This window comes from Sprattus sprattus (assembly GCF_963457725.1).
Source record: "Sprattus sprattus genome assembly, chromosome: 5".
Lineage (NCBI taxonomy): Eukaryota > Metazoa > Chordata > Actinopteri > Clupeiformes > Clupeidae > Sprattus > Sprattus sprattus.
In genome coordinates this window covers 15,690,280-15,713,207 of record NC_137924.1, presented here as the reverse complement: position 1 = coordinate 15,713,207, position 22,928 = coordinate 15,690,280, and the positions used below count along the sequence as shown (strand labels likewise).

The following is a 22,928-nucleotide window of genomic DNA, read 5'->3' as shown; positions in this document are numbered from 1 at the left end:
GTTGCTATGCTTCCAGCTATCAGGCTAGCTCAAAAGCTGTAACGTCGCGGTCATGTTACGCACGCCACATTCCCTTGTTGGTTATCCTGCAAGCTAGCATAAATTCATTCACCCAGTCACTGAGTCATATTAAATACAAGTATTTCTTACCTATATAGTTGATCCTTAGAACACTTGGGTCACTATACCCAATGGATCTCTTCCTTACATCCCAAATCAGGTTACCGGGGCAGGACATTGTGCTCGAAGCTCCTCTTCTCTTTTAAAAACAGCATCGAAAGGATGGAAAGCTAACAAATAATGATCTCTGTCTCTTTTACTTTATTTTGGGATTCCGTAAGTCCTGCTTATCATCGAGTTAAAGAACATATGAGAGCGCAAGAAGTTGGGGTTGATTCTCCTTTCCCATTTAGCACGCTCAACACCTAACAACTGCATCCCAAGGATCCCCAAAGCCCTCTCAATGCTGTCCAGTCTGTTGTTTGTTATTTAGCTGCAATCAAGCTACTCTCTCTCTCTTGTGTCAAATCCCCACGTCCAATGAACTGCAAGGTCCAACAAACGCAGACATCTAGGGGGGGGGTTGGAGTACATCATAACTGCGCACTGCTCAGTACCTTCTACGCAAAGCGTGCTGTTATCGTTGTCTCTCCAAAGCGTGCCTTCAAATCAAGCACACTGAAAATATTGTTGCATGAATTATATAAAACTATGGCGTGACTCCCCCAAAAGAATAACATTAATGACCCAGATGTTTTAAAATTATATTGACCACCGATTACCTTTAAAGACAGAGGGTTGTTTTAGGAAGCCATAACGAACCAAAACAAATAATGCAATACTGAGTTAGGTAATTCAATGACAAAATAAATGTAATCCGTTATAGTTACTGAGAAAAATATGTAGGCTAATTCAATGACAGTTACTATTAAAAAATATTGGTGATTACAAAGGGTTTGTATCCGAATATATATATATTTCGGTAAAAAGCTTTAAAACTTATATCTATAATATATAACTGTTCTACATCGTTATGTTGCATTGAATCTTTTCGCTATCTGGATACCCTCATTTGGTTTGAGGTTCTCTTGTTTAAATTTGCACCGCCTCTTGTCAGCCAATCAAAAAGTATTTGAAAGGAATCCAATGTTATAAGTTACATTACTTTGCTGAAGTAATTAGAATAGTTACATTACTTAACAATCTACTATGACACTGTTTTAGCAGTATTCGCACAGTGTTTCACTAGAGGGTTAGCTGTTTAACTTTTTTAAATTTTATATTCTTATATCACACAATTTGGCCTGATACTTTTGAACGTGTCATTTGTATATAAGACATCTAACAGACATGAACAAAAGCTCAGGTGGAAGTCTGAAACAACAATCTCCTGCTTTCTTACACCACTTTATAATCTCTATAGCCGATCTGTTCTCATTGTTTGTAACGTTGCAACATCATCCTGCCAGATGAAGCCCATTGGGAGCAGCCTGAGCCCTATAATATGAGGGATATGTACTTTTTCACAGATGTAGATAGATAGATAAATAGATAGATACACTTTTATTAATCCTGTGAGGGAAATTAATTTGTCGTAGCAGCAAGGTAGTAGGAATAGGAATCAAGTATATACATAAACATAAAAAATAAATGTATACAAATTTATAAAAGAAAAAAAAGAAATAGACAACATAGTACAGTTCCGCTGGCGTACATTACATAAAACTATTATATGTAGCCAATATTAAACTCAGACGTATTGTGTTTGGTGCATACCTCACATATAACCCACTCAAGAGCATCCCCTGAATGTAATTATTAATGTCATCAGCAGATGGTGGTATTGTGGTGATTAAGAGGCTGTCCTGTTGTAAAAAGATAATGTTTTGCATATAAAACAAAAAGTACGCAAGTAATGACACAAACGCACAAACACACCTGTTGTATGTAACTAATGTACTGTAGATGTTGTGGTCATGGGTGTCCTATGCTTGTTCATTGTCATATTGTACTTCTTCAGACAAACAACCTTATGAGAGTCTCTGTGATCATCAAATAGAGAAAATACAATTTAAGTACAGCATTATCCTCTGCATTACTGAAGAAATACACTCCTCAATGTCAGGTTACTTTTTTAATGACAAAGATGAAGAAGTCCTGCAGCAATTCACAAAATATCAATATGAGCTACAACCAGTAGCCTAATTTCTACATGCATATGTCTAACATACTCAATATTAGCAGGAACTTCATAATGATGATATAAAATGATAAATGATAATGATAACAAAGAATGATAATGGACTTACATGAATTATGTTAACATGCTTTATCCAACCTTTGTAACAGGAACGTCTGTAATGTCTACCATGCTTATCTTCTACATTTATTCTTCAATCTGGCCAACTCCTAACTTAACTGAGCCGGTCAGTGTCTTTACTGGGATACTATCCCCTAGTGGCCAGTGGTAAACTCTGCATCCCCCCCAGTCCAGAAAGGACTCAGTCCTGCATCCAATGGCCCGTCTCGGGTTACTAGCGTTTGGGTGGCTTCCTCGTGCGGCATGGCCGGTCAAGCCGGGGTGGCGATGGTGGTGATGGTGACACTGGAAGCAATACATCCATGGTGATGCCTGTAGGGACGGGGACATCCTGGGCTTCGAGACCAAGGGTTACCTCACTAGGGGGCGCCAGCAGGGAGGTCGCCAAAGCCATGCCACGGGGCCCATCTGCCGCTCGTGGAACAATACCCTGGGGCATCACCATCCCTGGGTGGGCAGGCAGGGGCTCGAACTCCAGGGTCGCAGGTGGCAGCAACGGTGCAGCTGGATGCTGTCGGTTGTATGGGGTGGCTAGAGTGTAACCACGAAGGAATCACCGGTTGTGCAAAGTCAGGCGCCCAGACCCGTCCACCTCAATCAGATATTGATCGTGACCCAGCGAACTCCACCACGACTCCCGACCTGTCCCACTTGTGTGGATTTGGGCCCTGCTGATTCTGGAGGAAACCTTTCTCACCAAGTGCCAATGGGCGGAGCGGTCTCGAATGAGCCCTCAAAGACTCAGTGGTGCGGGACATCCGGGTCCGAAGGGCATCCTCCTTCGCTGCCCAAGCCTGGCGCCAGAGCGGCCGGATATGAGGGTCCGAGAATTTTTCTAGTCTGTTGACAAAAGAAAATGAATCTTGAAGGGGATGACCAAAAATGATTTGCACCGGTGAGAGGTTGCAGTCGGGGTCAGGTGTGTTGCGCAACTGTAACATGGCGTGCAAGAAGCGATCGTGATCAAGACTGCCAGTTGGGCCAGTGTTGGACAGAAGGCGCTTAGCAGTCTTCACTGCAACCTCCGCTCTCCCATTCGACTGTGGCAATCCAACTGAGGACACAGGATGTCTGACAAGCCATAAGCGGAGGAAGTCCTCTGTATGACTAGCTTTGAACTCTGGACCACCGTCGCTTGAAAGTTCCTCTGGCACGCCAAAGGTGGCGAAGAACGTCCGAAGGTGGCGAACCAAGCCAGCCGAGCCTCCAAGATCAGTGCCTGCTGTGTAGCCTAGGACCTCCACCCAGCCCGAGAGTCGATCCCCTACGACTAGGTAGTGGCGGCCTCCATTGTCAAAGAAGTCAGCAAACACGCCTCGAATGGGGTCGACGCTGGTGGGGATGGCAGGGGAGGCGTGGCTGCTTGTGATGGAGCATTGCGATTACAGTCTGAGCATTCATACCTGGTGGCTCGGATGTCCTTCGGCATTCTGGGCCAAAAAACTATGGCACGGGCATGCTGCTCCATCGCAGAAGTACCTTGGTGGGCGGCATGGAGGTGCCGAAGGACGCTGTCACGGAGGGACGGTGGAACCACGACACAGTATTGATATAGAAAGACGCCATCTTGAGCATAGATGGATTCACAGGCCGGCGACAGACTCGCCAGGACAGGGTCGTTAACGTCAACCCTGCCCTCGTGCTTGATCAGGTGCAGGAGGTGGCCGAGGCACGAGTCAGCTGCCGTCTCTCGTGCCAGGAGGGACCATGAGATGGCTCCAAGTTTTTTTGTGCATCACGGATGGAGGCCATAAGTGCTGACTCTACAGCGTCAGGTACGCTCAGCGACCCCAAAGACAGGCCGTTTGCAGAGCCAGAGAGGGAAGGATGTCTCGAAGTCGCATCCGCAGCATGATTGCTCTTGCCTGGCAGGTAAAGTACATAATGTCAAAGCACCATGGCAGGGTGCGCTGCTTGAGTCTGAACAGGCGTGAGTTCGTTATCTCATCTAGCGTATGGTCGCCAAAGATCTTCACAATGGGCTTATGGTCGGTGACCACAACGAGGTTGTTACATCCTTGTGTGAAGTATCGTGTTTGCTCCATGCCCCAGGCCACAGCCAGGGCCTCTCCTTCAATGGCCGCATAGCGTTGCTCCGCAGAGGATAGGAACCGAGAACCGGCAAGGGTGATCCTCCTTCCTCCAGTGCAAGAGTCCGGAATGCCTGAAGTGCAGCTGCAATGTTTTTGGAGCAAGAAGTAGCCAATACCACGACTGGACCAGTCAGGGCGGAGGCAGGTGCGCCTCTGCATGTCGTAGATCTCCACGCCCTCACGGATGGCCCCAATTATGGCTAGTTTGGACACTTGGAAGGCTTCCTCCAAGTCCGGGGACCATGACAATTTGCAGCGTGGGCTGAGGAATGGCTTGAATGGCGCCATAGTATCGCGCAACTGCGCGTAGTTCGCCACCTGGTTGACGAGGACGACCAGCTTCTAATATCCATCGTGGAGTCCGGGGTGGGGAATTCTCGGATGGCGTCAAAGTACTTTGGGAGTGGTTCTATGGTAGCATCCGACACCCTGAACCCAGCAAAATCCACGTTCCTTTCAGCAAATTGAAACGTATCTGGGTTTAACACAATGCCAGGCAAGGCAAGGCTCGATGAGGGCAAGTGTTGAATGTAGATGAAGCGCATCTCTCGAGTAGCCAATCCTTCATCCGACCATTGTTTTCCGGTGTGCAGGGGAACGGTAATGCATGAGGACGTGGCGGAGGGGCTGTACGCTGGGGGCATGAGCACGGAGCGTCCTGAGGATTATTCTGGTCTTTGCAGCCACTGTTGGTGGACCTCGTAGCATTCACAGACAGGGGCTTGTCAGGTGTGTCGCGAGCGCCATGGCAACGCTCGTCTCTGAGCCCACCTCCACTGTTACCCAATGGGAAGTCCGTAGGCAGGAGGCCAAATTAAGCAACGACTCGTAGGAGAGATACATTGCACTAACTGAGCTGCTCACATACAACATCGAGCGGCAGGACGTCACACCACTGTCGCCGGGGACTGTTGAGAGCCTAGCGAGGAATGCTCCCTCAATGGCTATGGGGGAGCGGTTGGCAGCCGATAGGCTAAGTTTGACAGGACGCAGGTCGTCACGCGAAAATCCGGAGGCGAGGAACTCCTCTAGAGACCAGAGATCAGATTGTGCGCCAGTGTCCGCAATGGCGGATATCTGCACCCTGTTGTCCGAGCCCCGGTGTTTGATACTGTCCTCCGGCCCGACCGACCTGTCACCGGAGATGGTGATTAAGACTCAGGGGTGGTCTTTCAGCCTGGCCCGCCTCCATTCACCCCGGGAAAAAATGTGTTGCTTAAGCCTGATGGGTGTGTGAGTATTGACAGTGCTGTGTGCTGTCTGAGAGCAGCGACGGCCCCTGTGGCGCCGGCCAGGGCTTGCCCTGAGTTTAACTGATAAAATCTGGGAGATTGGCACTGACTCCATGGCAGCCTGCTGACTGTTGGTTGATGGCTGGTGTTGCCTCTTCCGGCCTATAGCAGTCAATACAGATCTAGTGTGGCTTGGTGTTCCATCCTCAAGACCCCTCCGTGAAGACCTTAAAGGTTTTTTTACAGTCCGGGCACGAGGCTTGTCTCGCCCTGTCTGTCGGGGCCGGGGTCGGGGCTGGGCTTGCCTGACGATCTTTCTTTAGGCGCTGGAATGACGACACGGCTGACAGAGTGGACGATGGGAGAGCATTGCAAGCCATCTCCTTATTTTCAACGACTGCAACTACATCGTTCACTGGTTTTGTCAGAATGTCAGGTATCCCCAGTGTTTCGCGACGAATGTCTGAGTCATAAATTCCGGATAATGTGGCGGATAATGTGGTCGGTATATTCCGCATCCTACAGTCCACATCCTTGCCACATTCACATACTGCAGTGTAGGCGCATGTCTCCTTCTTTCCTCGCACTCTGGCAGTGAAGGAACGGAATGCTTCGTCACGATCCTGGTGAAACTGAAGCAGCTCAGTGCGCAGGACACATGTGGCCACCGGAATGACAGCTAATGAACGCATGGCAGTGATCAGATCCGCCAGTGGCCCGGAGTCGATGTTGGGATTAGCTTTCAACAGGCTGTCTCCAAGTTCAGGTCCAGCGCACTGAAATAACTGGAAAGGGGCCTGGGCAGCCCCTATGCCTAAACTGGTGCGAAAGACATCCCAACGACGGGTGAACACGTTCCATTCCTCTATCGTTATGCCAACGTCGACTCTAGGCCGATCAAGTTTCGGGCCTTGTGGAGTTTGGACTTGGGCCGGTGGGTGCTGATGGACAAGTCCGTGATTTGTCAATAGAGCAATGGCGAGCGCTTCGGACACATCTCTGGTCATGAAAGCGCAGCCCGGAACAGAACATTCAACAACGACCATGACTTCTTCATGAAGAAATACACTCCTCAATGTAAGGTTACTTTTTTAATAACAAAGATGAAGAAGTCCTGCAGCAATTCACAAAATAACAATATGAGCTACAACCAGTAGCCTAATTTCTACATTCACATGCCTAACATAAATATCAGCAGGAACCTAATAATGATGATATAAAATGATAAATGATAAGGATAACAACGAATGATAGTGGACTTATATGAATTATGTTAACATGCTTTATCCAACCTTTGTAACAGAAACGTCTGTAATGTCTACCATGCCTAGCTTCTACACATCTTCTTCAATCTGGCCGACTCCTAACTTAACTGAGCCGGTCAGTGTCTTAGCTAGGATACTACCCCCTAGTGGCCAGTGGTAAACTCTGTAGAGGCTAGCTTATAACCTACAAAGATTCTTTATTCTTATTTTGTATTCTTTCTCTGGCGAGAGACTGCGGAGAGTATCTACCTAGACCAGATTTCCCGGACCTAAAACCGGGACACTTTGCGCGTGACCATAATGCTCATGCCCGCACGCGCTTTTTATCCTGAACATGTGCCAGGAACAGGAGCGTTTCTAGGTATCAAAGAAATTGCCGTGTTTCTCCAGGGGGATTTTTGGGGGGGGCCATTTGAAATACATCATAATTATCAAATGATAAATACTGAATAATGGGTTGAAATGGAAGGCACCCAATGCATTCACTATAATCATGTCAAACTATGATAGCATTAACTGATTATAAACAACAACATTCTATAGGGACTGATATTATTGTTTCGAAATACTAGAGAGATATGTTAATGCAAAGAAAAGAGAGATGTCGAGAGTTATTTCTTGTATTTCGAATCCGCTTGTTCACACTTGCTCACTGGAGACAAAATAGCTAGCTAGCTAGTTGCATCGCTACGTGTTCGTCAAAGCATGCTAAAGCAACGGCACGCGCTCGAGGAACAGGAAGAGCAGCTGAGGAGAAGGAAGGAACAGCTCCAGCTTAAAGAGGATATAGCTGCATCCATTGCAAAGCTGAAGGTTCTTGGTACTGGATCCAGTGTGCCAAGTGCTGTTTCATGGAGGTCGAATGGAATGGAATCATACTTCAAAACCAAAGAAAAGGCTCCTGATGCACTTAATGTTGACACTGAGCCTTTTGTGCCTCAACACTATAATTGAAAAGGAGAAGCTATAGGTGCAAATCTAATGCCCCGAGCAATGCAACAAACAGTAGAAAGGGCTGAGTTTACACACCTTCAAACTTAACTTTCCTTAAGGAACTCAACCCAAGACATTCTGCCATCTAGATTGCACCCAGGGCTTGTACAAACTCCCAATGGGAATCAGTATATGCTGTCTGTAATGGAGAGACAAAACTTAATCACAGCTATGTTGGTTCAGCAACAAAATCTTTCACTGCTCCCAAAGAGAGAAATTCCACTATTTGATGGTAGTCCTTTGCACTTTCACTCGTTTATGCGATCATTTGAACAGGTCGTAGAGGCAAAGACTAGTGACGCCTGCATTACCTAGTGCAGTACACCAGAGGGGAGTCTAACAAACCCATTGCAAGCTGCCAACATATGACTGACGGTGCTGGGTATGTCAAGGCCAGAAATCTGTTATACTAACACTTTGGAAACAAGTATATTATTGCTTCTGCTTACCTGGAGAAAGTTCATTCATGGCCCTTAATTAGATCGGAGGATGGGAAGGCTCTTCAAGCATACAGCCTCTTCCTGCGCGGGTGTTGTAATGTAATGGATGAGGTGAAAGGTCTTCAGGAGTTGGATATTCCTGCCAATATGCTCTCAGTGATTAAAAGACTGCCGTATAAATTGAAAGACAAGTGGCGGACAGTAGCATGTGATATACTGGAGAGACATAATCGCAGAGCCACATTCCTTGACATCGTTGTCTTCCTCGAACGCCAAGTAAAAATTTCAACTGATCATGTTTTTGGGAGTGTGTGTGACACTCCACCAGTTCAGGCGATAGTCAAAGATGGTGGCAAAAGAAGGCATAGAGAAAGCAGCTTTGCCAAAACTGTCACATCGGCCGAGAATGAGTGTCCTAGGCACACTGACGAAACGACATGTCTACTGTGAAGGCGACCACACAATAGAGTTGTGTACCATACTGGATGACGAGCCTCATAGTGACAAGATTGCCTTTCTAAAAAGGAATGGTGTCTGCTTTGGCTGCTTGTGCTCTGGACATATCAACAGAGAATGTAGGAAACGCCTCTCATGTAAAGTCTGTGGCTTGAGACACCCAAGTTTACTTCACATGTACCGGAGAGAAAGGAACAAAGGCAATCCTGGCAGCGGGGCAGACAACACTCCAATTTCGGTACAGACTAGTGGCCTTACTGGGGCCGGTGACCAAAACTGTAAGCTCGCAATCGTGCCAGTTAAAGTGAAATTAAAAAAGAGCCAAAGAGTGATTGAGACCTATGCCTTTCTAGACCAAGGAAGTTCAGTATCTTTCTGTACAGCAGGTCTCATGGATAGACTGAACCTCTCTGGAAGAAAAACAAAGATTCTCCTGCGCACCGTGGGACAAGAAAAGGTTGTGGACAGCTGCATCTTGTCAGGTTTGGAGATAGCTGGACTCGACACTGATATATATTGTGACATGCCAAAGCTCTACACACAAAACAAAATGCCTGTTGATCGGTGTAACATCCCACGACAAGAGGATTTAAAAGACTGGCCCCACCTGAAGCATGTTCACTTACCCAAACTGGAAGCAGAAGTGGAGCTTTTGATAGGCATGAACATGCCCAGAGCTTTAGAGCCCTTGGAGGTTATTTGCAGCGTTGGCGAAGGACCATATGCCATTAAGACTTGGTTGGACAGTGAATGGGCCTTTAGGCAAATATTACCGTGATCTACCAAGATGCTAGGACAAGCATCAAGATGCCAGTGAACATGCAGGACTGTCAAGAGAGGACTGTACACATATGGACTTAGCCATATCTGACCTTTTCTGGAAGCGATGGACTAAAGAATATTTGCCACAACTACAAGAATGTCAAAAGTGGACAAGGGTCAAGCGCAACTTCACCTCTGGAGATATAGTTCTTATAGTGGACGACTCGGCACCTCGTGGTGCCTGGATCATCGGCAGAGTTAAGGTGCTCACATGCTTGTCCGATCGTGCTCTCCGATCTCACGAGGCACGCCCTTAAACGCCCTCCTTGAAGTGGGACCACACCTTTGAGCACCTCGGAGAGCCATCCGAGGGTGTCGGATGGCCTCTGGAGCACCGCTTGAATTTTCTCACTATCCGATCCGAGCTGTCCGACACCCCTGGCTAAAATGACGTTTCCTGTTTCGTTCCCTACATGACAGCACCTCCGTTTTTAAAAAATCGCTGAGAGATCGCTGGGAACCTGGGGCTGGAGGTCCAGGAGTGCATTAGGAGTTGGAGGAAGATCAGGGACAAGTTTGTAAAAATGAAAAAAACTATGAAGGGCACCAGTGGCGATGCAGGAGGAAAACCGACATCTCCCTTCTTCCTTGCTCCATCGTGGCTCTCGCCGCATATAAAGCATAGGGAGACGTCGTCTAATTACAGCAATAATAAAAACATTTCTTGGTTTTCGGAGTTAGCAGAGCATGCAGTGTAAATGATTAAATTGTAAAGAACCTGAATTGTAGACGTAAAAAAGCAGAACTGTTTGTGTGGTATAATAATAGAAAATATTCGACAATAACCGCGAGCTTGGTCGTTGTCGTTAGTAATTCATTTCACAACAACAGCCTCTGATCATTAACTAAAAATACACGGGATAAAAACAAACGATTTCTGATTTTATAGTTTGTTGTTGATGATGTAATGGCCTTGTAACATCATAATAAAGCGTTGGTAATCTCCACAGCCCCTCGTAGAACCATGCAGGTAGAGGTGAGTCGTACAATCATCAGATTAGAAAGGGCGTGTCTCTCGTGAAGTCGTACGAGGTGAATTGGATAACCATGCAAATGCCTTTACTGAGCCCATTCCAGACAAGAATGGACTTGTTCGTCAGGCTAGGATTAAGACACCGACCAGCCTTGTATGCAGGCCTGTTACAAAGCTGTGCCTACTTCAGGAGGTCAATGACCCTCATGACCTGACAGGACTTGATATTGGCTATTGTGCTAGTAACCTCTGGCCAATGACTCGAACACATGACTGAGCATTGATTTTGGCTATGTGCTAGTAACCTCTGGCTAATGACTGAAAAAAGGGAAACGCATATATACACACCCACACAAAAGGGAATAAGATAATCAATAATGGACTATGAATGCTTACATCGTGTCATTAGATCATGTAACGTGTCATAATTATTACTGTATGGTGACTGTAATAATTAGGGGCCGGAATGTTGAGGTCAGAATGACGTTTTCTCTGTGTTGCGTGAATGTGGGTGTGTATGCTAATTGGGGCGCACAGGTGTTGGTGATGGTGAGAATTGTGCCGTGGTGTGTGCACCTGTGCAGGTGCCTACGGTAATCGGGTCACCTGGTGTGTGTTCTTAGATAGATTTTCATTTTCACTGTTTAAGTTGTTTCACTGTCAACATTTATGAAATGTTTATTATGACTGTCAAGTTTATCAAATGTTTTTTAGTGTGTCCAGTCAGTATTCACTGTTAACATTTATGAAATGTTTATTATGACTGTCAAGTTTATCAAATGTTTTTTAGTGTGTCCAGTCAGTATTCACTGTTAACATTTATGAGATGTTTATTATGACTGTCAAGTTTATCAAATGTTTTTTAGTGTGTCCAGTCAGTATTCACTGTTAACATTTATGAGATGTTTATTATGACTGTCAAGTTTATCAAATGTTTTTTAGTGTGTCCAGTCAGTATTCACTGTTAACATTTATGAGATGTTTATTATGACTGTCAAGTTTATCAAATGTTTTTTAGTGTGTCCAGTCAGTATTCACTGTTTACATTTATGAGATGTTTATTATGACTGTCAAGATGAATGTCAAGTTTATCATATATATATAAACAGTATATATATTTTTTTAGAAAAAATAAATACATTCTTTGATTAATCTAAACCAACCTTTTCATTTATTTCTTTTAGATAGATGTTTTGCATATGTTTATTCTACTTGTATAGACATTTTCAGTCTGCAAACTGAACCACAAAACAAGTCAGTAGAACTAAGTAGTGCTCACTTAAAAATTGTGAGTGAATTACTTAATGAATTGAGTATCATTTACTTAAAATAATCAAGTTGTATTCACTTAAGAAGTGTAAGCTTAGTAAGTGTAACTTACTCAGACTAAACAAGCGGTATTCACTTAAAATTGTAAGTTAATTAAGTATTGCTTACTCAGAACAATTAAGGTGCACTAACTTACAATTACTAAGTTCATTGAACTTATTTATTTTAAGGCAATGAGTTTGCATACATTTTTTAAGTAAAGTCAACTTGTCAAAATTTACAGTGCAGAGCGCATTATATCAATTGCTAATTCAGTGTAGTAATGAACGGAAAGAGGGTGATGGGGGAAGCCCTACTTTTGCTGACCGCATTCAAACTGCTGCTTTACAATAGAAAGTTAATGGATATATGGACTTATGAATGTTCTGACTCTGACGAATTACCAGAAGAACAATAAAAAGGATTTACACACTGGATTTCCGGACTTATGAGTCACTGGAGTTATTCACATGCCTAAACAGCAAGCGCGTCTGGCAGGTTAAAGCATTCCCCAATACAGCCTCTCGACGACAATCAAAAGAACTAGTAGTCGTCTACAGACACATTTGTAATGTACTAGTCAGTGTTGTACCTGAACGCGTTCATTGAACGAAAGTTCATGAACTCGTTCATAATTTTGGTGAACGAACTGAACGTTCTGTATTATTGCCTGATGAACGATACTGTGAACGCGTTCATTCTGGTGTCTGTGAACGGCACGTTCACTCTTTTTAATTTCGTTCAATAAGGTGCCAGATTTCTAGAGACTTCCAGGCGAAAAACACACATTTAACAGTCATTTAACAGTTTCAAATCGCTGCGTGTGCTTTATTTTACTGTCAATGCCTGGCAAGTGTGAGAGCGACAAAGTTGCATAGAGGCCGAAAGCGGTATTTTTGAATTATGAACTATGAACTGAACTAGTTCATTTTAAAATGTGTGAACTATGAACTGAACTAGTTCATGTAGAAAGTGAACTTTCCCAACACTGGTACTAGTCATTAACCATAACTGTTTGGGGATGTTCTCTCAACTAGAGAGTTAGTTGTCATACCTAGCGATAGCTTAGTTCGCTAGTTAGAAAGCTAGCTGCAAGCAGCTTCATTATTTTTTTCCCATTGTAGACTTGGGCAAATAAACATGTTGCATTCTATACAAACTGATTATGTTATGCTTTAAGATACATAGCCTGTCGTCAGTTTTCTTCAATAGGCTAATTAAGAAGCTGTAATAGATATTTGACCGGCTTATAATTTAAATGTCCGCAAAAGGCAAAACATTTTCCTAGCGGAACCTCTGGGTTAAATGCACATTCGTTGCGCCACGTCCAGCGATGTCAGATCAGAAGCAGCTAAAGCAGGCCTATCTTGTCGTCTTGTCTGCAAGTGTTAATTTTTCACAAAAGACAGTTACGCGGGTAACGAACTAATTTAAATTACGAGAATTGTAACTGCGTTTCTTGATTTCAGAGAATACTTTGTTACATGCTTCTTACCTCTAAAAGTAGTGGAATTACAGTGCTAGCCAGTACAACATGTTGCATGCTACATGCAATACCTTTTTCCACCACACGAGTGTAGTGTTACCTTTTTATGGGCGTGTTCTGCGCGAACATTGAAAATAGATGTGAAAATGGAAGTGTTGTTTTGAATTGTATGCTGTGTGTCAATATGACATTGATTTTGTATATTTCCATACTGTATGATATTTGAATACTTTTGACATGACATTCATTTAGTATTTTTCCCCACTGGATGATCTCCATGATGAAATATAGTAATTGGAAAATAAGTCATGGAAAGTCATCAGGCATCGAAAAGTCTTACACAACACTTACCACCCCATGGGCCACATGGTGTGGCTTAAAGATTCAACAGGACTCTCGGATCCATGATAAGAACGTTGCCTCCTAAGTCCAAACTCCTAAGTCCAAAGCCAAATGGCACCAGATGCTGCAGCTACTCACATTCTGCTACAATTGCACAGAGCACGAGACGACAGGCTTTGCACCTTTCTATTTCATGTTTGGCACCCTTGTCTCCTAGTGGACATGTACTTTCTGTTGACGTAGTGGTTGACCACAACGAGTTTGTGTCACGCCTGAAGAAAAATCTGCGTGAAGCAGTGCAGATTGCACAGAAACACAGTCAGAAAGAGCAGACTCGACACGCCGGGCTCTACAACAGGAAGCTCAAGAGTTCGCCACTTGCCATTGGTGACTAAATGCTTTTTGTGAAAGAGGTAAAAGGACAAATGGGACTCTGCTCTGTATGAAGTTGTAGCTGTGAATCCTGACATCCATTGTCTACAAGATCAAAGACATCAACTCAGGCAAACTGAGGGTAGTCCATCGATATCTACTGCTTCCTGTGAACTTCTTATCGATTGAAAATGGGCAAGAAACCCATACCAGTGGCATTGGTGAGATGGTTCCTGAAGTCAACCATACAGAAGAAGTGGATGGCAGTGATAAGAGGGTCTCTGAAGTCAACCCTCCAGTGGAGATGGATGGCAGTGAGGAGGTGGTCCATGAATGCAACCCTCCAGAAGAGATGGATGGCAGTTACAAGATGGTCCCTGAAGTCAACCCTCCACATGAGGTAGATGGCAGTGTACGAACTGCGCACTGGGTGCTCTCCAGGCCTGACCATTTTGAGATGGAGGATTTTGTGATACCTTTTAGTGGCATCCTAATCATTTTCTCTCTCTTTCCCACTTTCTTTTTATGGAGGTATTTTCCGGTACGTTTCCAATTTGTATGTAAGCCATCATATAAATCGCATTCTTGCGATATTTAGAATTGCAGTTTAACTTTTATTTGATTTGCTATTTACATTTGACCTTGAAACACGTTTGCATTGGTCTGACGAAATTAGCAAATAAAATAAAAGTTAAACTAGAAGAGAATGCGATTTATATTATGGCTTATATACAATACAAAATTGTTCTGTCTCAAATTGTTCTGTTTTTAATACATATTCTTCTATTTCATTATGATCTTGTTATTTATTTTAATTGTATTTATTATTTATTACAACATCCTATTTTTCTGTCTGACTTTAGCACTTCTATTAATTTCTCTTATTATTGTGATTGATTGTTTACCACCTTGAGACTTCTTTGTATTTTAAAGTGTGTTACAAATTAAATCCATTACTGTGTGAAAATTATACAAAATAAGAGTATCGATCCAATGACGCAGGATTTAATAACAGCTACCAAGAACTTTATAAACAACACCGTCATGCTTATACACATGACTGAAACCATGACATCTTATCTCTGAGCCAGTCTTACTGAGAATCCCTGCAATCACTTACAGTGAATTGACATTAGCATGGGAAAATCGTTTGTGTCTGGCAATTCTAATCCCATACGAAACCTAATCGCGGACTGTACGTTCAAATGTTAACAAGAACATACAGTAACTCAAATATGCCACCGCCTATCTGCACTTACAGAAATCAATGGCAAAGACACATCAGGGCTGACTGACGTTCAATGGCTGCATAGGTCAATTTGCCAAAATAAAACTAATGGTCAGAACAGACTCTTGACTTTGAACCTATCAAAGCTTTTAATGTTCATATTGGGATACAGTCGACAGATATGCTCCTCATATACAAAATAACAAAAAAAAAAGAGGAAATAAAATCGTACAAAAGATAAGAAATTTGTAATTCTTCGAAGCAAAAGAGTGTCAATTCATTAGACCCACTCAGTTATGATGTAGAAGGGAGCTGGTACCAACTCAGATACTTTTTTTGGATATGCATAAAATCTATGTGGTTTACTGAAATGGGCCAAAACTCTGTATATATATGCAGGTTAAACATGACAAAGTTGCCAAACAACTTCGACAAAAACATCCAGAGACTGGATTTAACACAGAGAGGCTACAGAGGCTTCTATTATTGGTTTTAAATTGGTCGGTTTAACGCCAAAATAGTTCAGACAGTGCATCCGTCCTATGTCCCGCCCTCTAGAAGACCTTTAAGCCAATTGTTTAAGGAGGACTGGTATAGTGAACCAATGAGGAGGCACTATATGTAGGTTGAGCCTATGGGTTCAGTTGAGCCCTGTTGACAGTAACCTTGTGATGAAGTCCTTAATTTAGCTTAGCCTAGCATGGTACATCACTACTGTGTGGTACAGGAAGGTCGATAGGAGGACGAAACTGAAGACTTTGTCATTGGACACTGTCTGACCGACCCATATGTTATAGACAAGAAGATACAGGACAGCGTAGATACTGTGCAGTGGTGGAAAGACCATTGCCCTTAATTTTGAGTCGGGCGTTAGGTTTAGATTGTTAGCTTTCATTTATTTTGCTAATTTAGTTAGCTAGGTACCAACGTCAACGTTAGCTGCCATGGCACTGATGAGAGCATCTTACCACCGGATCCTGGACAAGATCGAACATGTATTACCGGCTAAACTGAGACCCCTCTACAACCATCCAGCAGGTAGCGTAAATGCAAATGCTATTAGTGTGACACCTAAAAAGTAATTGATACCACTCTGTCTAGCCTCGTGATTAACGTTAGCTACCAAGTTGGAACTCAATGGGCCCCAGCTATTGAATTTTGCTTAGCCAGTTGTCCTGTCCACATTACCAGCTAGCAACAGTTTCATTAATAAGCAACAATTAAAATATTAACGTATTAACGCTATTCAGACTCATAACTTAAAAAGACACGTCCATCACCATAGATGGACAAGGCTAGGTTCGTTTTGTCCTTAGGACTAACTAGGCTGCTAGACAAACGCGACTAGTTGCATTGTGATGAATGTGCATGTGAAGTAACGTCAGTGTTTACTCAACTTTGTACGTCGGTGCAAATTTTGTTACGGAATTAGCGATTCCAACTGCAACCTTACGATAAATCATAATTAGCAGTGTATAAAAGTCCATGGGCAGCAAGATGGTGATTCTTGTGAAATGTGTTAAGCAACGCTTCTCCCTCTGGTCTGCGGCAGATCATGCCACCAGCTGTGGTAGTGTCACAACGACGCAACTCTTCTGTATCAAAAGGTGTTTGCTATTGGCGACGTTTGATTCTGCGACCCTCTGCGGTATCACTGAGAGAATAGCGTTACCACGCAGTCAATAGTTTGTCTGACTCGACCTCCTTTACCATGGTTTATCAGTGGTGACGGCTGTTTTGCTCCGTTCGACCTGTGTGCCCACTACTTGAAGCCACTGGCACCTTTACCATCTAAGGTGACCATGAGAATGTTTTCATGGCAGCTGAATGGCTTGAGGCCAGGCATTCATAATGAGCTGGCACCTTCCCGCATTGACTGCAGTTGTCCGCCAAAATGTAAGCCTACAGCAGTGTTTAAGCAAATGTGCGTTTGGTCATTTGACTCTTCAACAGAGGATTTTTTTGTATTGCTTGGCGACGATTTTGTTTCTGTTTTTATTTGATTATAAATACATTTGACTTGACAACTCTGGTGAGCCTCCATACCTGTAGGAGGAGTGGCTCTCCATTTCCTCTTTAGTCAGACTTGAATTTGGGTAACTGGATGTAGTGCAGCAAAACACAGCGTCTTCAAGGTTGCCACCACGGTCATTGTAATTCTTTATCAGGATTATTTTCCCAGATATGGGAAGGAGCTGTGTTCAAACAGGGATTATGTGCATGATGTAGAAGTTTGAAGAGGTAGTTGGTGCTCTCTAGGCATCTCTGTTAAACATTGATGAGACCATTCAGAGCTTGTGCTCTTGTGGGAAATTGTTTACATTTTTCCAGATATGAGTTTGTGCCTCATGGTGATTTCTGTGGGAGACTGTGGTCTTGAAATGCCCAAGGCTCAGCTAAACTCAGAATGTTATTGCACAGTGATCTAATTACTCCCCACATGTGGATTTACTTGTTAAGCTTGTTTCTCCTCATGAACGGCTTGTTAGAAGTTTAGGAGCAGTGATAACTTACCAGCATCAGAGAGAAGTTTAGGAGCAGTGATAACTTACCAGCATCAGAGAGAAGTTTAGGAGCAGTGATAACTTACCAGCATCAGAGAGAAGTTTAGGAGCAGTGATAACTTACCAGCATCAGAGAGAAATGTGACTTGTCAACAAATCAGTTCCAGAAAGATGGTGTTCAAATCTTGAATGGTCACTGCATGCCTGGCATTAAAAGATTTTTATTGAAGGAATATTTGTGTTTACCTCTTGTCCATAGGTCCAAAGACGGTATTCTTCTGGGCCCCAATGTTCAAATGGGTAAGGAAAAGCAACACTACATACCAACATCTACTCTGTAAATTCACTGTTTAATCCAAACATGTACAGCTGGTCATCCATATCAGATGCTGATCATTAACTGATATCATATTAATAGTTTTTTAATGCATTATAAAACTCAATCCAGGCTTGTGTAAACTTATTCGGTGCATTTAACAACCAGGGGCCGTATTCACAAAGCCTTTTATCTTACCACTAGGAGTGCTCCTAACTCGCGCTAAAACCTTTTACGTAGGAGTAATTTCTTAAAAGTGATTCACAACGGCTCTGAGACCTACTCATACTAAGGATAATACCAACTCCTAAGCTTAAAATAAAAACTCCGTTGCTATGGATGACGTCGCTTCTCATGCACGAGTTTAGAAGGGGTGAGGACGGTGATTGGTTGTTGACAGGCTCTCTCATTAAAAACTCAGTCCTAACATCCCCCTAACGATCCCACTAAATAAACAGAAAATAAGAGAATAACCTAGGCTTCAAATGAAGTCATATTAAATAGTTATGGACAGTGCACTTAGCAGAATGCACACGCATGATGACAAGTTTGTGCATCCAACGAGAATGACGCTTTGCACGTTAAGAGAAAGAGAAATTGCCGAAAAAACACGGAAATTGCATGAAATCAAAGAAGTAATAATTAAAGCACCCTGCAAACTATGCGTGAGGCATGGGAGGACTTATGTGTTAACATAAATGCTTCATTCCCTGCCGTGTGTCGCTCTGTCGATGACTGCGAGAAGCGGTGGTATGCGCTCCAGTCACAATGTAGGATGGAGATTGCGGAGTGGACTTTAAAAGAGCCGTCGCGGCTACAGGTATTGTGTCACCAAAATAGGCCTCATGCGTATACTTGCATGTTGTAGTTCAACTGTGCTCCCGATTGTGGATTGAGGAAGGGTGTCAAAAGCCATGTCTTGCATGGATGGCCACTGTCAGCCAACAAGTGGCATCCAGCAGGTACATGGTGCCGCTCAAAAAGCTGGCGCAGACCGCGCTCTCCATTAAAATGCGCGAATCGTGAGTAGATCCAGGCCACTTCGCAACAATATCCATGATTGTGAAATTTGGATCAAACACTATCTGTGTATTAATTGAATGTACCTTTTTGCGGTTTACAAAGACGTCCTCATCTCTGGATGGAGCAATTATTTTAATGTGTGTTCCATCGATGGCACCCACGACACCGGGCATTCCTGCAAACGCCATGAAATTGACCTTGATCCTTTGAAGTAGGCGATTGTCCAAAGGGAACCGGATAAACTGTTGTACAATGTGTGGTCTACAGAGTGCGGTGATTGTTTGATGAATGAATCGGCTTACTGATGATTGCGATATTCTGAAGTCGTCTGCGTTGCAAAGTTGAATTTTCCCCGTAGCCAAAAATCTTAATGTTATCAAACATTTAACTTCCGGACTGATTGGGTTGTTTCGGATAGTTGGAGACGTGATTGCATCCCGCACTAATTCTAGTAAAATGTTGATGCCTTCACGGTTTAAACGATATCTTCTCAACAATTCAGAGTCGTTCATTGTCTCCAACACGTTACGTCTGGCTTCAGCCATTTTAAGACTTTTTGTGAATAGGTCTTAGTGACTTAGGAGTCCTCATGAGGAGTTTTAAGCTGTCCTAGACTTAGGTGCTACTTTTAGGGATAAAATATTTTGTGAATTGCTCTTAGTAAAAAAAAATAGGAGTCCTAAATTTAAGACTGACACGCCCATTATTTTTAGGAGTTTCTCCTAAATTCGCCACTTATGAGCTACTTTTAGCCCTAAGATTCTTTGTGAATACGGCCCCAGGTTTTTAGATAAAGACAAGAGTGTAAAAATTATTCTAGTAACTTTGATTAGCTGCCTTACAAGTTCTCTGTGTTCTTTCTGTACGTTCTCTGTGTTCCACAGGGCCTTGTCGCGGCTGGGTTTGCTGATATGACCCGACCTGCTGAGAAACTCAGTCTACCCCAGTCTGCAGTGTTGACAGCTACAGGTACAGAACCACATCAGCAGAGGAGACCTCTTTACAAGAGTTTTTGTGTCCACATAGTTTGTTAATATTATATTGACATTCATATTGATACAGATAACGTTATATTGGTTGTGTTCATATATGATGTTGGGTCCAGCTATAAAAAAAATAGCAGAAAAAATTAAATTAACACCAACACTAAATGTGCCCTTAACTGAAGAGGCATTCAAGGCAAGACAGTCTTGATTTGCTTTTGCTCAGCTCATTGCCTAGACACAATGTCACATCTGTTGTATGGGAAGATTTATGCCCTGTAATTACAGATGATCTGCTTTTAATTGAGATTAAGAGACTATAAAGACTTACATAAATTGAAAGTAATTGTGTTAAATGTCACAGGTATTGTGTACAGCATAACTGTTTTATGTTTCTTTCTGATGGTTTATGTATCTTAATTCTATCTGTAATACCCTACTTTAATGGTTCCCTAGGACTTGTTTGGTCCAGGTACTCCTTGGTCATCATACCCAAGAACTGGAACCTATTTTGTGTCAACTTCTTTCTTGGTGGTTGTGGATCCTCCCAACTGTACAGAATATTTAAGTGAGTTACCCTCTTTGCCATCCATTGCACAGTAGTCTCCATAGTGACGCCATAATAGGCCCCTTTGAGCATTCTGATTGTGTCCCTTTTGGACAAGGCTCTCAATGGACTCTTCTTTGAATCTCAGTGGGGTGCTTGTGCAAGTGTTTTCGGTGGACTAAAACAGCCAGTAAGGGTTCAGGGTTCATTGAGACCTACTGCCGTGAGCATACTGTGGTTTTTCACTGCCTTCGGCACACAAAGGTCACTGGATTTTATATAATTTTACAGTGGTAAGGGATGTTAAATAAGGCTATCCTGTGTAAATCATGGAAGGTCACACTTGTGTACGCACAATTTTGATATGCTTGTCTCTTATATGATGATGGCATTGCTCCATGTAGGGCACAGTTTGATCTGTTAATACTCACTTATATCCAGGACCTTGAGGATGCAGGGTGTGCCTATAGCTGTACACGCCTATTATGGTTATCAAGTCACACTGTTGTGTTCAAATGGCAGGCACCCATTGTTCTTATAGAGACGTCTTTGGTGTTTGTTTTGACTGAAACTGGTCCTTTGTTTGAGTCTATAGTGCAGGCCTGCGTACCCCTTCCACTCAAGGGCCGCTCATGCCGCATGTGGTGATGATGCCGCTTCGTCTCTGTATCTGTTTTGCACAACCTTCCCATTGCCGTTAAAGCATAAAAAAATCTGTTTTGACACGTTATTTTGTCAGTTGGCATAATAAGACGACCAACAGGGTCCGCCTTTGTTCCCATGTTGTATTTCCTGCCCTAGTGGTTGTGTATATGCCATGTCAAAAGTCAATGTTAACACTTTAGTTCTTAAAAAATGCCTCTTGAATAGGATCACAGTGTCATATGATGTATTTGTCATTTTTCACAGGTACAAACAAGAACAAAAAGCAAAAGCTGTTGAAGCTTGAAGACTGAAGACGAGAACCTCACAAGTCTGATCCCTTGGATCGAAAGGGAGTCCAGCACCTTTCCTTTAAACACTCATCATCCGCATCAGATATCCACCCAACACTCCATTCCACAAGTTAGATTCGTCCTGGAGAAAAGGGACACAAAAAGAGCTCATCAGTATTTTTTTTTTCTTTCTTTGACCTCAACACCAGAGATCATGTTAGTCAATTGTTAAAGCCAAGTTGCATACTTCTTCACCAACACACACCTGCTAAAAAATTATTGTCCTCAACGCACAACATTTTGACACTTTTTAAAACGTAACTTAATACATTGACATGTTTTATGACTGTATATTCCTAAATTAATTGAGCATATATCATGTACTTGAGGGAAGTTTTAGTTTCCCGCTATCTGTTCGCATTGCATTCTAACATTGCATAGTGCAAAGATTCTTCTGAACCATTAGGTTAGGGAGTTGTGGAATGCTGTTTTCTGGAATGTCTCCAAATAAATATTAGAATGGTGTCTCAATCATCCGTGGACTTCAGGGAGTATTCATGGTTTTCCATGATCAGTTGCAGAAGTTTGAATAGGGTATAGTGATGGTAGAACAATTCCTCGGAAGCTCAAGGCTTGACAGCCGCTGAATGCTATTTTCAAGAATGTCTCCAAATAAATTTGAAAAAGTGTCAGCTTTCATCATACTTATTTATTATTATACATCTGTTGTTAATGATTTAATGAAGTAGACAGTTTTAGATTAGTTGTGTTTTTCCCAATATTTTTCTTGTATTCTACTGTAGAAACGGATCATGGCAAATCAATCATTATAAGGCCAAAACAATGCAGGACTAAGGCACACTGAAGTAACAAGAGATTACTCCTAAAGCTCCAGTTTGTGATTATTTGATCACCACCACTAGGTGTGTGTGTGTGTGCTAAAAAAAACTAAACCTGGGTGTTGTACAGTCCTGTTTCTTTAAATGGAAGCCAAAGTAGCTTGGGCCGTGCCATACACTGTTCCAGCCAATCAAAATGCTGCTACAGATGCTCGGACAGGAGGTGTCATTTGGTTGGCTGTTCAGCTCAAACATGAACAGCCTCTTGCCAGAATCGTGGACTCTACCTTTAAGATCAACAAATGTTCAATTTACAGTTCATGTCGTCCTCTGTAGCTTTGCACTATGGTACATCGCCAGTGAATAAATCTTTTTTTTTTCCCTTGATGTGTTTGTAAGGAGGTGAGGAATACTGTAATGTGAAGGGAGAGGATGTTGAAGACTATGAGTT

At 42.9% G+C, this 22,928-nt stretch overlaps 2 protein-coding genes across 5 annotated transcripts in view; one reads left to right on the top strand and one right to left on the bottom strand.

The window, feature by feature from the left end:
- Nucleotides 1-498, bottom strand: part of dcaf6 (ddb1 and cul4 associated factor 6) — a 45,985-nt gene extending 45,487 nt beyond the window's left edge. For 3 of the 4 annotated variants that reach the window (XM_080838342.1, XM_080838343.1, XM_080838344.1), the window contains exon 1: nucleotides 151-498. In XM_080838342.1, coding sequence (XP_080694468.1) covers nucleotides 151-238 — 88 coding nt within the window. In that variant the 5' untranslated portion in view covers nucleotides 239-498. The remainder of the gene's footprint in view (nucleotides 1-150) is intronic. The other variant, XM_080838345.1, reaches the window with a different exon arrangement.
- A 15,521-nt stretch (nucleotides 499-16,019) lies between these two features.
- On the top strand, nucleotides 16,020-22,864 carry mpc2b (mitochondrial pyruvate carrier 2b). Its single transcript, XM_080838861.1, has 5 exons — nucleotides 16,020-16,368; nucleotides 18,094-18,134; nucleotides 20,058-20,142; nucleotides 20,613-20,724; nucleotides 21,613-22,864. The coding sequence occupies exons 1-5, from the start codon at nucleotides 16,275-16,277 to the stop codon at nucleotides 21,650-21,652; spliced, it is 372 nt and encodes a 123-aa protein (XP_080694987.1). The 5' UTR covers nucleotides 16,020-16,274; the 3' UTR covers nucleotides 21,653-22,864.
- Nucleotides 22,865-22,928: the final 64 nt, after the last annotated feature.

Excerpts from the sequence above, each read along its gene's own strand:
- mpc2b (XM_080838861.1), top strand. The coding sequence starts at position 16,275 with ATGGCACTGATGAGAGCATCTTACCACCGGATCCTGGACAAGATCGAA. Across the intron at positions 16,369-18,093 it reads CCTCTACAACCATCCAGCAG|GTCCAAAGACGGTATTCTTC; the intron begins GTAGCGTAAATG and ends TCTTGTCCATAG. Across the intron at positions 20,143-20,612 it reads TGCAGTGTTGACAGCTACAG|GACTTGTTTGGTCCAGGTAC; the intron begins GTACAGAACCAC and ends ATGGTTCCCTAG.